The sequence below is a fragment of the Patagioenas fasciata genome, chromosome 32 (assembly GCF_037038585.1).
Source record: "Patagioenas fasciata isolate bPatFas1 chromosome 32, bPatFas1.hap1, whole genome shotgun sequence".
NCBI classification, from domain to species: domain Eukaryota; kingdom Metazoa; phylum Chordata; class Aves; order Columbiformes; family Columbidae; genus Patagioenas; species Patagioenas fasciata.
This window is the reverse complement of record NC_092551.1, coordinates 3561609-3579478: the sequence shown is the minus strand read 5'-3', so window position 1 is coordinate 3579478 and position 17870 is coordinate 3561609. Positions and strand designations below refer to the sequence as shown.

Sequence of the window (17870 nt, the reverse complement as noted above, 5' to 3'; positions counted from 1 at the left end):
TCCCCTCCACGTGACTCTCCTCCCCGGTTCCCGACACGCCCCCCCCGGTCCCCACCGAATCCCGCGCCCCCCGCCGGCGGCGGCTCCGCCCCCCGCGCTGCAGTCCCGCGCCCGCCGCACCGCCCGCCCCCGCTGCTCCGCGGCCCCGCAGGCCCCAGCCCGGGCCCCCTCCGCGGGCGACACCCCCGCCCCCGGTAAGAACGGCGGCTGCTCTTCCCTTCCTCACCCCCCGTTCTCCACACCGGGGGTTGAGCGGGGAAGCCGGGGGGGCGGTGCCGGGCGGTCGGGCCGCGGAGGAGGGCGGGTAGGCCCGTGTGAGGCGGGGGGGTGGCGGCGGGCCCGCCGGCGGTGACCCGGCCCCTTTTTTTCCCCTCCCTCTCTTCCCATTGTGCTGTGGAGACAAAATGGCGGCGGCGGGGCCGGGGGTGAGTGAGGGGAGAGCGGGGGGCGGGAATTGAGGAGGGGGTCGCGCTAAATTCCCCCCCCGCCCCCCAAATCACCCCGTTCCCCTCCTCCCCACAGCCGCCCCGGGCGCTTTGGGGGTGTCGATGTGAGGGGTTTTGGGGGGGTCGCACCGCTTCCCCCCCCCCATTTCCCGCCGCTTTGTTCTCGCCGCGTTTGCAAATGGCGGCACCTTCCCCCCTTCCTCCCCCCCAATCCGCCGGTTCCACCGTGTGGGAACGGGGGTCCCGGGGGGGGCACGGGGACCTTCCCCCCACCCCCCCGCATCGGCCGGTTCCACTGTGTGGGAACGGGGAGGGGGGAACGGGGGGTCCCTGGGGGGGGGCACCGGGACCTTCCCCCCCCCACCCCCCCGCGATGGCCGGTTCCACCGTGTGAGAACGGGGCGGGGGGGGCACCGGGCCCTTCCCCCTTCATTGGCCCGTTCCACCGTGTGGGAACGGAGGGGAGGAAGGGTTCCCCCCCTCCCCAGGAAAGTAGCAGCTCCCCGGGGTCTTCAATTTGTTTTTTTTGGGGGGGAAACATCCCTTTTGGTGCCATTTGAAGGTCCTTTAGGCACCCCCTGTCCCCAAATCCCCCTCGGAGGGGTTTATCGCCGCTTCCCCCCCCCGTCCTCATCCAGCCCCTGATTTGTAGCCGCTGCTTTTCCAGCACAAACGCCCCCAAAAGCTGCTTTTCAACCCAGAGCTTTTGTTCGCTGCCACCTGGGCCTTGTGACACCGTCCCTGGTGATGGGGACGAGTCGCTGGCCCCGTCCTTAGCCCCGGAACAGCGTTGGCAAACAAAAGCCGAGCACCCTCCGCAGGTACCGCGGGCTCCAAACGCCGCTAATTCATATTTAAAACGCAAAAGCTTCGCCAAACAAACCGCGCGGGTTCCGTTTGGCGCCGATTTAGGGCGGGAGCCGCGGCCTTTGGTGCTTTACAAACACCTTTAAGTTGGATTTTCATTCATTTCTTACCCCGCTCGAAGGAAATTGAGGAAAATAGGGGGGTTTTGGGGGGCTGCAAGAGCCACAAGGTGCTGTGGGGTTCTTGTGGGTCTCTGGGGATAATTAATTCCCCCGATTTGCAGCGCTAACATCTGGGTTTAATTGTAATTTAATTGTAATTAAACCCAGGTTTGTAACGCGGGGTGGGAGCGGGAGGTGTTTTGGTGCCTTAAAGTCCGATGGCCACTCCAGGAATTGAGTTTTCTTGCTTTTTACCCTAAAAAATGCCTCAAGTTGGAGGATTTTTAAAGCAAATTGCACAGCAGGGTCCTGATTCCCACCCAGGACATCAATGTGATTTAATTACAGAGTTATAGCCACACGAGTGCGGCGAAGAACTTCAGCGTTTGATGAAGATTTTGGGTCAAATTAATGCCTGTGACTCCACCAACTGCTGTTTTTTACGTTACAAATAATTTCTGGGTTATAATAATAAGAAATAACTTGTGAGCAGCGAGAATTAAAGCGTCGTCTTTGATTCTTTACCTTGTGGAATTGTTGTTTATGGGTTTAATTTTTGTGTATAGGGGACGTTTCACCTCCATCGTGTTTCGGTTTAGGGATCTGAGCTTTGGAATAATCGACTTTTAATGGGAATAAGGGGCTTTTGCTAACGAGTTTGTGTCCCTCTAATTTCTCCCGTTGCCTCCAGTTGTGGTTCAGCGGCGTCGCTAACGGGTTCCGTTGCTTTTCAGGCCGAGCGCGGTGCCGGCGCAGCCGCTGCGGCGGAACAACCGGAATAAACCCGTTTGGAACGCGCGCGCGGACGTCGGGAACCCAAAATGGTGAGAAGCGCGAGGTGGGGGCTGCGCGGGGGAGCAAATTCAAGTCGCAAAGCCACCGTTTCAAACTCAGAGTTTCGAAGGCACAATTTTGGAGTCAGAATTCCCGATTTTGGAGTCAGCATTCCCAATTTCGGAATTTCAGAGTCAAAATTCCCAATTTCAAAATTTCAAATCCAGGATTTCAGAGTCAAAATTTCCAAATTCAAAATTCGCAGATTCAGAATTTCAAAGCCAAAATTCGTAAATTCAGAATTTCCAAGTCAAAACTCACAAATTCAAAATTTCAAATCCAGAATTTCCAAGTCAAAATTCACCAATTCAAAATTCACAAAGCCAAAATTTGCAAATCCAGAATCTCAAAGTCAAAATTCACAAATTAAAAGTTTCAAATCCAGAATTTCGGAGTCAAAATGCACCGATTCACAATTTCAAATTCAGAATTTCAAAGTCAAAACTCACCAATTCAGCATTTCAAATCCAGAATTTCAAAGTCACACCTCTCAAAGTCGAAATTTCAAAGCCAAAATGCACAGATTCAGAATTTCAAATTAAGAATTTCAAAGCCCAAATTCACAGTCAAAATTTCGAATTCAGAATTTCAAAGTTTCAAAATGTCAAATTAAGGAAGTCAAAGTTGAAGTTTCAAAATGTCAAATTCAAAATTTCAAATTAAGAAAGTCAGTTGAAATTCCAAAATTTCAAAATGGCAAATTCAAAATTTCAAAATGTTAAATTCAAAATTTCAAAATGTCAGAATTCCAAATTAAGAAAGTCAAAGTTGAAATGTCAAAATTTCAAATTCGAAATGTCAAAATTTCAAATTCGAAATGTCAAAATTTCAAATTTCAAAATGTTAAAATTTCAAATTTCAAAATTTCAAATTCAAAATTTCAAAATTTTCAAAATTTCAAAATTCCAAATTTCCAAGCGTGTCTTTTCCCGCAGCGGCCGATGCGGATCTTCGTGAACGACGACCGGCACGTGATGGCCAAGCACTCGGCCGTGTACCCCACGCAGGAGGAGCTGGAGGCCGTGCAGAACATGGTGTCGCACACGGAGCGCGCGCTCAAGGCCGTGTCCGACTGGATCGACGAGCAGGAGAAGGGCAGCGGCGAGCAGCCCGACGCCGAGGCCATGGAGACGGCGCCCGAGGACGAGAGCAAGGAGGGGGGGTGAGCATCGGCGCCTTTTCCTTCCATCCCCAAACTCCGCTCGCCGGAGGGGACCAGTTTGTTTCACCAAACCCCGCCTGCACCTGATGAACCCTCGTTATGTTGTGTTTAATCACCATAAGTTTGCAGCGAGTGTCGCTGCTTACGCACCTAATTAATTAACTTTGAAGCGGGTGGTTTGCAGTGAGCGTCACTGCTCACCTGGTTAATTAATTGTGTTAATTTGAAGCGAGTAGTTTGTGGCAAGCGTCGCTGCTTACGCACCTAATTCATTAACTTCGAAGTGGGGAGTTTGCAGTGAGCATCACTGCTTACCTGGTTAATTAACTGTGTTAATTTTGAAGCGATGAGCATCACTGCTTACCTGGTTAATTAATTGTGTTAATTTTGAAGCGGGTAGTTTGCAGTGAGCATCACTGCTTACCTGGTTAATTAACTGTGTCAATTTGAAGCAGGTAGTTTGCAGTGAGCATCGCTGCTTAACTGGTTAATTAACTGTGTTAATTTGAGGCGGGTAGTTTGCGGTGAGCGTCGCTGCTTACCTAGTTAATTAGCTCTATTAATTTTGAAGCAGGGAGTTTGCAGTGAGCGCCACTGCTTACCTGGCTAATTAACTGTGTTAATTTTGAAGCGATGAGCATCACTGCTTACCTGGTTAATTAATTGTGTTAATTTTGAAGCAGGTAGTTTGCAGTGAGCATCACTGCTTACCTGGTTAATTAACTGCGTTAATTTGAAGCAGGTAGTTTGCAGTGAGCATCGCTGCTTAACTGGTTAATTAACTGTGTTAATTTGAAGTGGGTAGTTTGCGGTGAGCATCGCTGCTTACCTAGTTAATTAACTCTATTAATTTTGAAGCGGGGAGTTTGCAGTGAGCGCCACTGCTTACCTGGCTAATTAACTGTGTTAATTTTGGAGCAGTGAGCATCACTGCTTACCTGGTTAATTAACTGTGTTAATTTTGAAGTGGGTAGTTTGCAGTGACCATCGCTGCTTACCCGGTTAATTCATTGTGTTAATTTGAAGCGGGTGAGCGCCACTGCTTACCTGGTTAATTAGCTGTGTTAATTTGAAGCAGGTAGTTTACGGTGAGCACTGCTGCTTACCTGGTTAATTAGCTGTGTTAATTTGAAGCGGTGAGCATCCCTGCGTTGACTCGGAGGCGCTGTTGCGTTGCAGGGACCAGAAGGCGGCGGAGCAGCTGACGCGCACCCTGCGCGGCGTCATGCGCGTGGGGCTCGTCGCCAAGGGCCTCTTGCTCAAGGGGGACCTGGACCTCGAGTTGGTTCTGTTGTGCAAAGACAAACCCACCTCGGACCTGCTGGAGAAAGTCGCCGATAACCTGGGCGTGCAGCTCGCTGTGAGTAAAACCTTCCCAAAAACGAGCAGAACGCGCTTTGAGACGCTTAAAAATCAGCGGTGTTTGATTCCAGCGCCTTCTTTTTGTAGCGTTATTCTGGAGTCGCCTCCTTGAGCCAAATTCTCTTTATTAGCTGGAATTCGGCTTCTGCGCCTCGTTTTTGCTACAAAAGGAGGTCACAAACCCCTGGGTGGTTGATTTAGGCGACCGCTAAGTGGTGAAATTCCCTTCCAGGCGATCACAGAAGACAAATACGAGATCATCCAGTCGGTGGGCGACGCCGCGATCGTGATCAAGAACACGAAGGAGCCGCCGCTGACGCTGACGATCCACCTGACGTCGCCCGTGGTGCGGGAGGAGATGGAGAAGCAGTCGGCGGGAGGTACGGGCGCCTGGGAGGAGCCGCAACCCGGCCTTTCCGTTGCTAATTCCCCGACAAAACGTGCTCTTCAGTTTCGGATCGGAGCTCCGTTTGTGCCGATTCCAAATTCCCCGAGATGAATCCGACCTCGCGAAGCCGCTGTTGTGGTTTTAACTCAACCCGAGCGTCTGAAACTGAGCAGCACCTTTTGGGTGGGGTTTTGCTCCTTTTGTGGTTGTTTTTATCCTTTTATTTATTATTTATGATTTACTCGAGCCTTTAGTTCACTAATACATCATCTCGTTGTCTTAATCTTCGTTCCGTACCCAGCCATGTCAGTGGCCTGCACAGTGACGTAAAAATATAAACCAGATACGTTTAAAAAAGCCCAAACTAGCCCAAAATCTCGAAGGCTTCTTAAATGACCTGCATGCACGTGAACTTGGATGTTCCGGGCAGTTTGTGTTGCAGCAAGAATGATTCGTAGGCGCTCTGGGGCTCCTCGATTTGGCTCCAAAACGTTGCAATTGCCGAACGAAAGGGATGCAGAGTTTTGGATAAAGTTAGCTCCGCTCGCAAATGAGAACTCCCAGATGTAATTAGAGTTAATTAACGGGTATCGTGTCGCAGAGGCATCTGTGCACTAGCCTTATCTAAAACCCTGATCTTCAGACCCTGCGGGTGGTGGTGTTGCTGGTTCCAACCCGTAGCTTCAGTTTTGCTGCAGCACAGACTGGGAAGCGGAGCGGACCAGGGCGCCCCATCTCGTTGTGCTCTCTTGCCTTGTCTCTGGTTTCTGATCTCTGACTCGTCTCCCAAGCCTTCCAGTTCGTCGACTTTAGGGACGCTGGACCTTTGACCAACAGGACGCTCTGTCGCGGGCCGGGGCCGGGGCAGCCGCGCCGAGGGGGTTCCCTCCATCCTCGCCGAGCTTTTCCCCCCCAGAACGGGCAGTTTTGGTTAAACCCCCCTTTTTGACCCAATACCGGCCTCGCAGGCTCCCATCCATCCCAGTCCCCGAGGGTTTTTGGCCTCTCTGGCCCATTTCACACCCCGGCTCCTCCTCATCCTCCCACCACACTTGGGCTTGGACGGGACCTTCTCATCGCCAACATTTCACCCCTTAATTAAACTAATTAAACATCCCCCTGCTCTCCACAGTTTGAATTTCTAAGCGAGAGCAGCATAGAATCAGCCATTTGTTTGGGCTTTTCAAGACCATGAGCAGGGTAGGCTCAGGATTAATTTAGTGGTTCAAGCCCATGGTTCTGGGTACAATCAGGATTGGTTTGGTGGTTCAAGCCCATTATCTGGGTACAGTCAGGATTGATTTTCTTGGCTCAAAACCATCATTTTGGGTAGAATCAGGAGTTTATTTAGTGGTTCAAGCCCATGGTTCTGGGCACAATCAGGATTGATCTCCTTGGCTCGGACCATAGTTCTGTATAGAATCAGGATTTTGTATTTTGGTTCAAGACCATCGTCCGGATAGAACCAGGGCTGATTTTTTGGTTTGAGCCCATGGATCCAGATAGAACCAGGATTGATTTTTTTTGGTTCAGGTCCATGGATCTGGATAGAACCAGGATTGATTTTGTGGTTCAAGCCCATGGATCCGGATAGAACCAGGACTGTTTTTTTAGTTCAAGCCCATGGATCCAGATAGAACCAGGATTGATTTTGTGATTCAAGCCCATGGATCCACATAGAACCAGGATTGGTTTTTGTGGTCCAAGCCTGTGGATCTGGGTAGAACCAGGACTGATTTTGTGGTTTGAGCCCATGGATCCGGATAGAACCAGGATTGATTTTTGTGGTCCAAGCCCATGGTCCTGGCTAAACTCAGGACTGATTTTTCGGTTCAAGCCCATGGATCTGGATAGAACCAGGACTGACTTTTTAGTTCAAGCCCAAAGATCCGGATAGAACCAGGATTGTTTTTTGTGGTCCAAGCCCACAGTCCTGACTAAACTCAGGACCGGTTTTTTAGTTCAAGCCCATGGGTCCGGATAGAACCAGGATTGATTTTTTAGTTCAAGCCCATGGATCCGGATAGAACCAGGATTGATTTTTTAGTTCAAGCCCATGGATCCGGATAGAACCAGGATTGATTTTTTAGTTCAAGCCCATGGGTCCGGATAGAACCAGGATGGATTTTTTAGTTCAAGCCCATGTGTCCGAATAGAACCAGGACTGATTTTTGTGGTCCAACCCCATGGTCCTGGCTAAACTCAGGACTGCTTTTTTGGTTCAAGCCTGTGGTCCTGACTAAACTCAGGACTGGTTTTTCGCTTCAAGCCCACGGATCCAGATAGAACCAGGATTGATTTTTTTTGGTCCAAGCCCACAGTCCTGGCTAAACTAAGGACTGGTTTTTTGGTTCGAGCCCGTGGTTCTGGGTCAACCGGCCGTTTTTGGGAGCCCCGGTGCCCGCTCGGCCGCTGCCTCGTGCCCCCTCCGCCCGCCAGAAGCCCCTTGGTCAAACCGTGCCTTGTCTTCTTATTCCATCCACGACTAGAAACGCAATCAGGCTCCGACTCCCCGGACGTTCTGGACAGGCAGAAATGCCTTGCTGCCTTGGCGTCACTGCGGCACGCCAAGTGGTTCCAGGTTTGCATTTTGTTCTTATATTTGTCTTTACGTAGCAAAAAAAAAAGCAAATCGTAAACTATTAAAGGGGCTGAGTGTTATTATTCTTTGGCATTTAACGTATTTAACGGTAGCGGTGCTGGACGTGGCGGCGCAGTTGCTCAAGAAGCACTTAAGCGAATTAATGGACCTTATTAAAGAGTAGACGCGTAGCTGCTGCTTTGTGTTAAGAGTAATGTTGCCTTTGCACACCACAATGACCCATTTATGTTCTAAACCACGCAAATCCCGTTTACCCTTGGCAAAGTAGCGCTGCAAAAGATAAAGGGAATGTCTGAGCGAGCAGTTTGGGGTGGTTTGGTGAGTTTTGGTTCTCCCTCCAGGCCAGGGCCAACGGACTCAAGTCGTGCGTCATCGTCATCCGGGTGCTGCGCGACCTGTGCACGCGCGTTCCGACCTGGGCGCCGCTCAGAGGATGGGTAATTTGATCTATTTGCTTGATTTTGGGGGTTGAGCCCTTTGTCCCGTTCATAAATGAACGATTTGTACATCTCCAAACCAACTTTCTGCCCTTAAAACACCCAAATATCTGCGACGCGAATGGTTTTATGGATTAACAGGATGGTTGAATCCTTCGCGCGTTCCCTGAGCCGTGTTGTGGTTCTTTCCAGCCTCTGGAGCTGCTGTGTGAGAAATCCATCGGCACGGCCAACCGGCCCATGGGCGCCGGCGAGGCCCTGCGGAGGGTCCTCGAGTGCCTCGCCTCGGGCATCGTCATGCCAGGTTTGGTGCTTCTCCGCATTTCCGTCGCAAGAGCGAACGCGCGGTCCTTGTCGTCGACGTAGAATCTCAAAAATGTCAAAATCTCAAAATTTTAAAAATTTCAAATTTCAAATTTTTTAAATTTAAAAAATATCATATTTCAAAAATTCTAATTTCACCATTTCCGAATTTTAAGAATTTCAAATTTCACCATTTCCGAATCTTAAGAATTTCAAATTTCACCATTTCTGAATTTTAATAATTTAAAATTTCAACACTTTGGAATTCTAAGAATTTCAAATTTCACCATTTCAGAATTTTAAGAATTTCAAATTTCACCATTTCAGAATTTTAAGAATTTCAAATTTCACCATTTCCGAATTCTAAGAATTTCAAATTTCAACACTTTGGAATTTTAAGAATTTCACCATTTTGGCATTTTAAGAATTCCACTATTTCAAAACTTCGGAATTCTAAGAATTTCAAATTTTAACATTTTTGACTTTTAAATTTCACAATTTTTGAATTTTAAGAATTTCACAATTTTTGAATTTTAAGAATTTCACAATTTTTGAATTTTAAGAATTTCACAATTTTTGAATTTTAAGAATTTCACAATTTTTGAATTTTAAGAATTTCACAATTTTTGAATTTTAAGAATTTCACAAATTTGGAATTTTAAGAATTTCACAATTTCACAACTTCAGAAATTTTAAAAATTTGAAATTTTAACAACTTGAACTCTTGAAAATGCAAAAATCCAAAATTTAAAAATAAAAAAAAATTTGAAATTTAAAAAATTTGGAATTTCAAATTTTAAAATTTCCCAAATTCCCAAATTTTACCCAGCCCCCTGGTTTCCCGCGCGGGCGGCCCCCAAGCCTCAGCACACACGTACTCTGTTACGGCTTCGAAACGGACCCATCGCCTTAAAACTCCCCGCCCCCCCCCGCCGCGTAGAGAGAGGCGCAAACGTCACCTTGAGCTCCCCGAGCGGTTCGCGGGCGGCTCCGCCGCCGCTGGTGCCGCGTTGCCGGGCCCGGCCCGGCCGCACAGCGCCGGGGGCGCCGGCTCGCGCCCATCGTGCTCTTGGAGAGACGAGCGGCGCCTTGGCCGCCGAGGGCAATAGTTCAGTGTGTTTAGCAAACACCAGGATAATTCTCTGCATATCTTCCTTGTTTCCTGCCTTCAGATGGTTCTGGTATTTATGATCCTTGTGAAAAAGAAGCCACTGATGCTATTGGGCATCTAGACAGACAACAAAGGGAAGATATCACACAGAGTGCTCAGGTATAGTTTTAACTACAAAAACCTTACGAATCAGTTCAAACTGCCTCGGAACTTATTGGTTAAATCGTAGCGTAGTCGCCTCCCGGAGGGCGCCGTTAATTGCGTTAATACCCAGTCGAGTAAAAGCAAAACCCCACAGCGAGGAGGAATTTGTAGCTCGGCCAACCCAGAAGGAAAAGTAGGTTTTTAAATAGCGCCTCCCTGTATTTTTTGGGTTGAATTTCCCAACAAAAAAAGCAAAGCAGAGAGCGGTAACGAAAGCGCGGAGGATTCGGTGTAAGGGTGGGCAGGTGCTCCTGTTGGAAACAGGCGGTGGGAGCCGCTCGCGTGGCGCTGACGCCGCGCTTGGCTTTTCCAGCACGCGCTGAGGCTCGCGGCCTTCGGCCAACTCCACAAGGTCCTGGGGATGGATCCCCTGCCCTCCAAAATGCCCAAAAAGCCAAAGAACGAGAACCCCATCGACTACATCGGTGAGTAACCGACGCCGAGGAGCCCCCGCGCGGCGTTTCCCGCGTCCGGGAAGCGCGGTGCTGAGGTTCTGCGCTGGTTTTGCAGTCCAGATCCCTCCCAGCACCACGTACGCCGTCACCCCCATGAAGCGGCCGATGGAGGAGGACGGCGAGGAGAAATCGCCCAGCAAGAAGAAGAAGAAGATCCAGAAAAAAGGTATTGAGTTAAGCAGAGGTAGGTGCAGCGCGGCGCCGGAGGGCCGTTCCCGTCCACGCGCGGTCGCTTTCGCTCCCAATTAACAATTACAGTTTAAATAAACGCTTAACTGAGAGATTTTTGACTTAATTTAACGCCAAGGAGGGAAATACGCTTGTCTGGAGTGGGTTTTCTGCTTTTAGAACGATGACGAACGTCGCAAACTTTCTTCTTTTAATCTATTCAGAGGAAAAACTTGAACCCCCCCAGGCCATGAACGCGCTGATGAAGCTGAACCAGCTCAAACCCGGGCTCCAGTACAAACTGGTCTCCCAAACTGGTCCCGTTCACGCTCCCATCTTCACCATGTCGGTGGAGATCGACGGCAGCACCTTCGAGGCGTCGGGGCCGTCCAAAAAGACGGCCAAGCTGCACGTGGCCGTCAAGGTGAGAGCCGCTAATGCTAATTCCCACCCCGGGACTCGTTAATTAGCCGTTAATTGATTACCGTTGAAAAGGGCGATGGGGATGAGTTACAACTCCGACTCTGTGTGACAAATAAACCTCAGGTCGGAGGAATCTTTCCTTCTTAGATCTTGGGGAACACGCTTGGAAATCATTAATAAATAGGATTTTGAGCGGTTTTCTCAAGGATTTACCCCAAAACGGGTTTGGCACGCGAGAGCTGGCGGTGTTTTGGGGTCTGTAACGGGTTGTGGTGCCGCAGGTGCTGCAGGATATGGGTTTGCCCACCGGGGCGGAAGGCAAAGAGTCGGGGAAAGGCGACGAATCGGCCGAGGAGACGGAACAGAAACCCGTGGTGGTCGCTCCCCCTCCCGTGGTGGAAACCGTCTCGACGCCCACGGCCGCTTCTCCACCCTCGGATCAAACCCCGGAGGTGAGCGGCGCCAAAAATGGGGTCAAACCACCCCCGCGGTGGTTTTGGGGGTGTCAGACACCCCCACCGTGTTAGCGTTCCCGGGGGGAAAAGCTCGAGCGCCGCCGTTTCCTCGCAGAACGTGAAGCAGCAGGGACCAATTCTCACCAAGCACGGCAAGAACCCGGTGATGGAGCTGAACGAGAAGCGGCGCGGCCTCAAGTACGAGCTCATCTCGGAAACGGGCGGCAGCCACGACAAATGCTTCGTCATGGAGGTGGGCGACGTTTTGGGGGGCGTTTCGCTGCGTTTTATCACTTTGATATCCGTTTAAAACCATAAATCGCGGCGCGGTTGGGCTGGATTCTTCCTTTGAGGTTGTGTAGCGAGCAGCAACGTTTTCGCTCCAAATTCTTAGAATTATCTCTAAAAAATAGAGGGTTTTATCTTCTGTTCCCGCTAATTCCGCTTGGAAATGATCCTTGAATCCCTGCGCAGGTGGAGGTGGACGGGCAGAAGTTCCAAGGAGCCGGTTCCAATAAAAAGGTGGCCAAAGCTTACGCCGCGTTGGCCGCGCTGGAGAAATTGTTTCCCGACGCTCCGGTGCCCATCGAGCAGAACAAGAAGAAAAGAGCACCCGTGCCCGCCCGGGGGGGCCCCAAATTCCCCGTCAAAGTAAGAAGAACCCCCATCCCGCAAATCCCCATGGTTTGTGGCACCGCGGCCGCAGCCTCCGCTTTAACCCCCTTTGGGGAGGGGGATAACGGGGGCGGGGGGGCAGCCCTTGGGTTGGGAAGAGCGGGAGTTGGGTACAGAACGGCCTCTTGGTTCTGGGCTTCTCTTGATCGGCCCCACGCTCCCCTTTATTTCGCGGCTCCCGGCGCGTTCCGCTCCTCCCAAAATCCTGCGTTTGAATGGTGTTTAGACCTTGACACGGCACCTCCTGCCATCCTCATATTTTGAAATTTTGGAATTTGAAATTTGAAATTTTGAAAATCAAAATTTTGAAATTTGAAATTTGAAATTTTGAAATTTGAGATTTGAAGTTTGAAATTTTGAAAATCAAAATTTTGAAATTTTGAAGTTTGAAATTTTGATGTTTTGAAATTTTGATGTTTTGAAATTTTGATGTTTTGAAATTTTGATGTTTTGAAATTTTGATGTTTTGAAATTTTGATGTTTTGAAATTTTGATGTTTTGAAATTTTGATGTTTTGAAATTTTGATGTTTTGAAATTTTGATGTTTTGAAATTTTGATGTTTTGATGGTTTGGAGTTTGAAAATCTTGGAGTGTTTTGAGCTTTGGAAAAATTTGGAGGTTTTGGGATTTGGAAAAATTTGGAGGTTTTTTGAGCCTTGGAAAAATTTGGAGGTTTTTTGAGCCTTGGAAAAATTTGGAGGTTTTTGGAACTTTGGGGTTTTTGGAATTTGAAAATTTTGACAATTTTGGAATTTTGACTTTTTGACTTTAATTTCTACTTTTCTGCATTTTTACTCTTTTTTGTCGATTTTGGGGGTGTTGTCGATTTTGGGGGTGTTGTCGATTTTGGGGGTGTTGTCGATTTTGGGGGTGTTGTCGATTTTGGGGGTGTTGTTTTTCCCGAATCCCCTGGTGATTCCTCTCCCCCCGCAGCAGCACAACCCGGGCTTCGCCATGGGGGGCCCCATGCACAACGACGTCCCCCCGCCCCCCAACATGCGCGGCCGCGGCCGGGGCGGCAACATGCGCGGCCGGGGCAGGGGCCGGGGCGGCTACGGCAACCACGGCGGCTACATGAACACAGGTAAACCCCCTTTCCCCCCAAAACACCCCAAACCCCACAGCCGAGCTCACCCTTTGGCGTTTCATTGCGACCGAACCCACGGGCTTCGCGTTCTTTTAATTTCAACTTCTAATTCCTCGTTAGGCGCCGGCTACGGGAGCTACGGTTACGGTGGGAACTCGGCGACCGCGGGCTACAGTAAGTCCGGTTTTGCCTTAAATCCTTACATTTTCACCCACCTTGACGCACCAGGGCTGCCAAAGTCACAGCTGCTCTCTTACAGTCTCCATCTTCCCCATTTTTAGCCCCATTCTAATGCTCTGATCTCCATCTTCCCGAATTTTAGACCTGTTCTAACGCTTCAATCTCTATCTTCCCCGTTTTTAGGCCCATTCTGACGCTCTTATCTCAGTTTCCCCATTTTCAGCCCTGTTCTAACCCTCTCGCAGCCGTTTTCCCCGTTTCCAGCCCCGTTCTCACCCTCTCATCCCCATTCTCCCCGTTTCCAGCCCCGTTCTAACCCTCTCATCCCCATTCTCCCCGTTTCCAGCCCCATTCTAACCTTCTCATCCCCGTTCTTCCCGTTTCCAGCCCCATTCTAACCCTCTCATCCCCGTTCTCCCCGTTCAAACCCTCTCATCCCCGTTCTCCCCGTTTCCAGCCCCGTTCTCACCCTCTCGTCCGCGTTCTCCCCGTTTCCAGCCCCGTTCTCACCCTCTCATCCCTGTTCTCCCCGTTTCCAGCCCCGTTCTCCCCGTTTCCAGCCCCGTTCTCACCCTCTCGTCCCCCTTCTCCCCGTTTCCAGCCCCGTTCTCACCCTCTCGTCCGCGTTCTCCCTGTTTCCAGCCCCGTTCTCACCCTCTCATCCCTGTTCTCCCCGTTTCCAGCCCCGTTCTCCCCGTTTCCAGCCCCGTTCTCACCCTCTCGTCCGCGTTCTCCCCGTTTCCAGCCCCGTTCTCACCCTCTCGTCCCCGTTCTCCCCGTTTCCAGCCCCGTTCTCCCCGTTTCCAGCCCCGTTCTCACCCTCTCGTCCCCGTTCTCCCCGTTTCCAGCCCCGTTCTCCCCGTTTCCAGCCCCGTTCTCACCCTCTCGTCCCCGTTCTCCCCGTTTCCAGCCCCGTTCTCACCCTCTCGTCCGCGTTCTCCCCGTTTCCAGCCCCGTTCTCACCCTCTCATCCCTGTTCTCCCCGTTTCCAGCCCCGTTCTCCCCGTTTCCAGCCCCGTTCTCACCCTCTCGTCCGCGTTCTCCCCGTTTCCAGCCCCGTTCTCACCCTCTCGTCCCCCTTCTCCCCGTTTCCAGCCCCGTTCTCACCCTCTCGTCCCCGTTCTCCCCGTTTCCAGCCCCGTTCTCCCCGTTTCCAGCCCCGTTCTCACCCTCTCGTCCCCATTCTCCCCGTTTCCAGCCCCGTTCTCCCCGTTTCCAGCCCCGTTCTCACCCTCTCGTCCCCGTTCTCCCCGTTTCCAGCCCCGTTCTCACCCTCTCGTCCCCGTTCTCCCCGTTTCCAGCCCCGTTCTCACCCTCTCGTCCCCGTTCTCCCCGTTTCCAGCCCCGTTCTCACCCTCTCATCCCCGTTCTCCCCGTTTCCAGCCCCGTTCTCACCCTCTCATCCCCGTTCTCCCCGTTTCCAGCCCCGTTCTCCCCGTTTCCAGCCCCGTTCTCACCCTCTCGTCCCCGTTCTCCCCGTTTCCAGCCCCGTTCTCACCCTCTCATCCCCATTCTCCCCGTTTCCAGCCCCGTTCTCACCCTCTCGTCCCCCTTCTCCCCGTTTCCAGCCCCGTTCTCACCCTCTCGTCCCCCTTCTCCCCGTTTCCAGCCCCGTTCTCACCCTCTCGTCCCCCTTCTCCCCGTTTCCAGCCCCGTTCTCACCCTCTCATCCCCCTTCTCCCCGTTTCCAGCCCCGTTCTCACCCTCTCATCCCCCTTCTCCCCGTTTCCAGCCCCGTTCTCACCCTCTCGTCCCCGTTCTCCCCGTTTCCAGCCCCGTTCTCACCCTCTCGTCCCCGTTCTCCCCGTTTCCAGCCCCGTTCTCACCCTCTTGTCCCCGTTCTCCCTGTTTCCAGCCCCGTTCTCACCCTCTCATCCCCGTTCTCCCCGTTTCCAGCCCCGTTCTCCCCGTTTCCAGCCCCGTTCTCACCCTCTCGTCCCCGTTCTCCCCGTTTCCAGCCCCGTTCTCACCCTCTCATCCCCCTTCTCCCCGTTTCCAGCCCCGTTCTCACCCTCTCGTCCCCCTTCTCCCCGTTTCCAGCCCCGTTCTCACCCTCTCGTCCCCCTTCTCCCCGTTTCCAGCCCCGTTCTCACCCTCTCATCCCCCTTCTCCCCGTTTCCAGCCCCGTTCTCACCCTCTCATCCCCGTTCTCCCCGTTTCCAGCCCCGTTCTCCCCGTTTCCAGCCCCGTTCTCACCCTCTCGTCCCCCTTCTCCCCGTTTCCAGCCCCGTTCTAACCCTCTCATCCCCGTTCTCCCCATCCCAGGCCAGTTCTACAGCAACGGCGGCCACTCCAACTCGGGCAGCGGGGGCTCCTACGGCTCCTACTACCAGGGGGGCGACAGCTACGGCGGCTCCAACCCCCCGAAGCACAAGAAGCAGCAGCACGGGGGGCAGCAGAAACCCACCTACGGCTCCTACCAGTCCCACCAGGGCCAGCAGCAGCAGCCCTACAGCCAGAACCAGTACGGGGGCAGCTATGGGCCCCCCCAGGGCAAGCAGAAGAGCTACGGCCACGGCCAGGGCGGCTACTCCTCCTACTCCAACTCCTACAGCTCGCCCGGCGGCGCCGACTACGGCTACGAGAGCAAATTCAGTGAGTTTGAGGGGGGAAAATGGGGGTTTTTAGCAATTATTGCAACCGCAGGAGGAAATTCGGTGAGTTCTGCTGAGTTAAAATGTGTTTGGGTTTGGTTTTTAATTAGGAAACTTAATTAGAAAACTCTGGTTTTCAGGTGCCCAGCTCCCTTCTTGTTTTGGGTGCCCAGCTCCCCTCTTGTTTTGGGTGCCCAGCTCCCCCTCTTGTTTTGGGTGCCCAGCTCCCCTCTTGTTTTGGGTGCCCAGCTCCCCTCTTGTTTTGGGTGCTCAGCTCCCCCTCTTGTTTTGGGTGCTCAGCTCCCCCTCTTGTTTTGGGTGCTCAGCTCCCCCTCTTGTTTTGGGTGCCCAGGTTCCCTTCTTGTTTTGGGTGCCCAGGTTCCCTTCTTGTTTTGGGTGCCCAGGTTCCCTTCTTGTTTTGGGTGCCCAGCTCCCCTCTTGTTTTGGGTGCCCAGCTCCCCCTCTTGTTTTGGGTGCCCAGCTCCCCCTCTTGTTTTGGGTGCCCAGCTCCCCCTCTTGTTTTGGGTGCCCAGCTCCCCCTCTTGTTTTGGGTGCCCAGCTCCCCTTCTTGTTTTGGGTGCCCAGCTCCCCTTCTTGTTTTGGGTGCCCTTATTGTTTCGGGTGCTCCGCACCCATTATTTCAGCTTTAAACTCAGCTTATTTGGCCCAAACCAACACATTCCCAACAAACCCCCCTGAGCTCGACCTCCCGCTCCCCCAGGTGATGAACTTGACATTTTGGGGTTCAAAAGTCCCATTTTCCCGCTCCGCTCTGAATTATCTACATCCCAATCCACAATCAATTCTGCTCTCTGTTCGGTTCCTGCGAACTGGGGTTAAACCCCCCTCAACCGCCGCTTTTTGCAGCCCAAAAAGGGGACGATTTGGCCTCAAATGTGTGCATTTCCCGCAGGTTACGGCAACAGCGGCCGCGGCGGCAACAACTATTCGGGGGGCTCGTCCTATAACAGCGGCTCCCACGGCGGCTACGGCGGCGGATCGGGGGGGGGCGGCTCCTCGTACCAAGGTAAGCAAGGTCAGTATATGATCGTTTTATATATCCCTAATAGATTTTATCTATATTTCCTAGATACCCTTGATAGTTCGTATGTTTCCTCTATACATCCCCGCACCAAGGCGGGTCCCGGAACCGCCTCGAAAGCTCAATTTCTGCCTTCAAATGGCTTAATTTTGGGTGTTTCCCCCATCGTTTTTTGCAGGTGGATACTCCTCACAATCCAACTACAACTCCCCAGGCTCCGGCCAAAACTACAGCGGCCCCCCCAGCTCCTACCAGGCGTCCCAAGGCGGTTACGGCAGAAACGACCACAACATGAATTACCAATACAGATAAAGCCGCCCCCCGGCGGGCGCCGAGATTCATCCCCAAACCCCTTTGAATATTCAATTTTATCACGGTAAAACACCCCAAAACCCCTTTTCCCCCCCCATTTCCATGTTGCAGTGCTCTTTGTGATACCGGTCACTAATGGTTGAGTACTTGTAATTCCATATTTAGCTGTATTTTGGGCATCTCTGTATTTAATGGTTTGTTAGTTGCCATTACTTTGTCTAAATAGGATTATTATTATTATTATTTTTGGAGTTAATACCATTTTCAGCATCCTTTTTTCTATTTAAAAATGGAAGCGGCCTGAGCGCCGGCTCGAAATAGAGGAGGGATCTGTCACCTTGTTAACGCTTTTGTGAAGTGACTTAAACGAGCTTTTTTTTTTTCTGTATTTTAATGCTTTAGTGTTTTCAGTTTTATAAGTGAAAGACTTTATTTTAAAAAAAAAACCAACAGACAAAACCAAACAAAAAATGGGAAAAAGCACCGGGTTTTGTGGGCCCGGCTCCCTCGGGCCCGGCGGCCGCGCTCGGCTGAATGGAGGCAAATAAACCACCGAAAACCGCCACGTTTTGGGCTCCTAATGCGGCGTTTTGCGGCAAAACCGCCTCCCCCCTCGCTTAAAAACCCTAAATGATGTGTTTTATGTTGTTTTATTGAGTTA

At 51.5% G+C, this 17870-nt stretch overlaps 1 protein-coding gene across 6 annotated transcripts; it reads left to right on the top strand.

The window, feature by feature from the left end:
* Positions 1–74: 74 nt before the first annotated feature.
* ILF3 (interleukin enhancer binding factor 3) lies at positions 75–17774 on the top strand. 6 transcript variants are annotated; one of them, XM_065859196.2, is made up of 20 exons: positions 75–194; positions 2149–2238; positions 3184–3410; positions 4590–4770; positions 5005–5152; positions 7650–7741; positions 8104–8199; positions 8392–8503; positions 9675–9772; positions 10131–10242; positions 10328–10456; positions 10665–10864; positions 11145–11315; positions 11434–11571; positions 11793–11969; positions 12928–13078; positions 13202–13255; positions 15527–15856; positions 16769–16891; positions 17076–17774. In XM_065859196.2, exons 2-20 carry the CDS (start codon positions 2236–2238, stop codon positions 17207–17209), a joined length of 2676 nt encoding a protein of 891 aa, XP_065715268.1. In that variant the 5' UTR covers positions 75–194; positions 2149–2235; the 3' UTR covers positions 17210–17774. The 6 variants fall into 6 exon arrangements, with proteins under 6 accessions (XP_065715268.1, XP_065715272.1, XP_065715271.1 ...); XM_065859200.2 differs by lacking the exon at positions 75–194 and adding an exon at positions 307–425 and having other exon boundaries at positions 10328–10438; positions 16769–16882; XM_065859199.2 differs by lacking the exon at positions 75–194 and adding an exon at positions 307–425 and having other exon boundaries at positions 10328–10438.
* The last annotated feature ends 96 nt before the right edge of the window (positions 17775–17870 follow it).

Excerpts from the sequence above, each read along its gene's own strand:
- ILF3 (XM_065859196.2), top strand. Across the intron at positions 3,411-4,589 it reads GACGAGAGCAAGGAGGGGGG|GGACCAGAAGGCGGCGGAGC; the intron begins GTGAGCATCGGC and ends GTTGCGTTGCAG. Across the intron at positions 8,200-8,391 it reads GGGCGCCGCTCAGAGGATGG|CCTCTGGAGCTGCTGTGTGA; the intron begins GTAATTTGATCT and ends GGTTCTTTCCAG.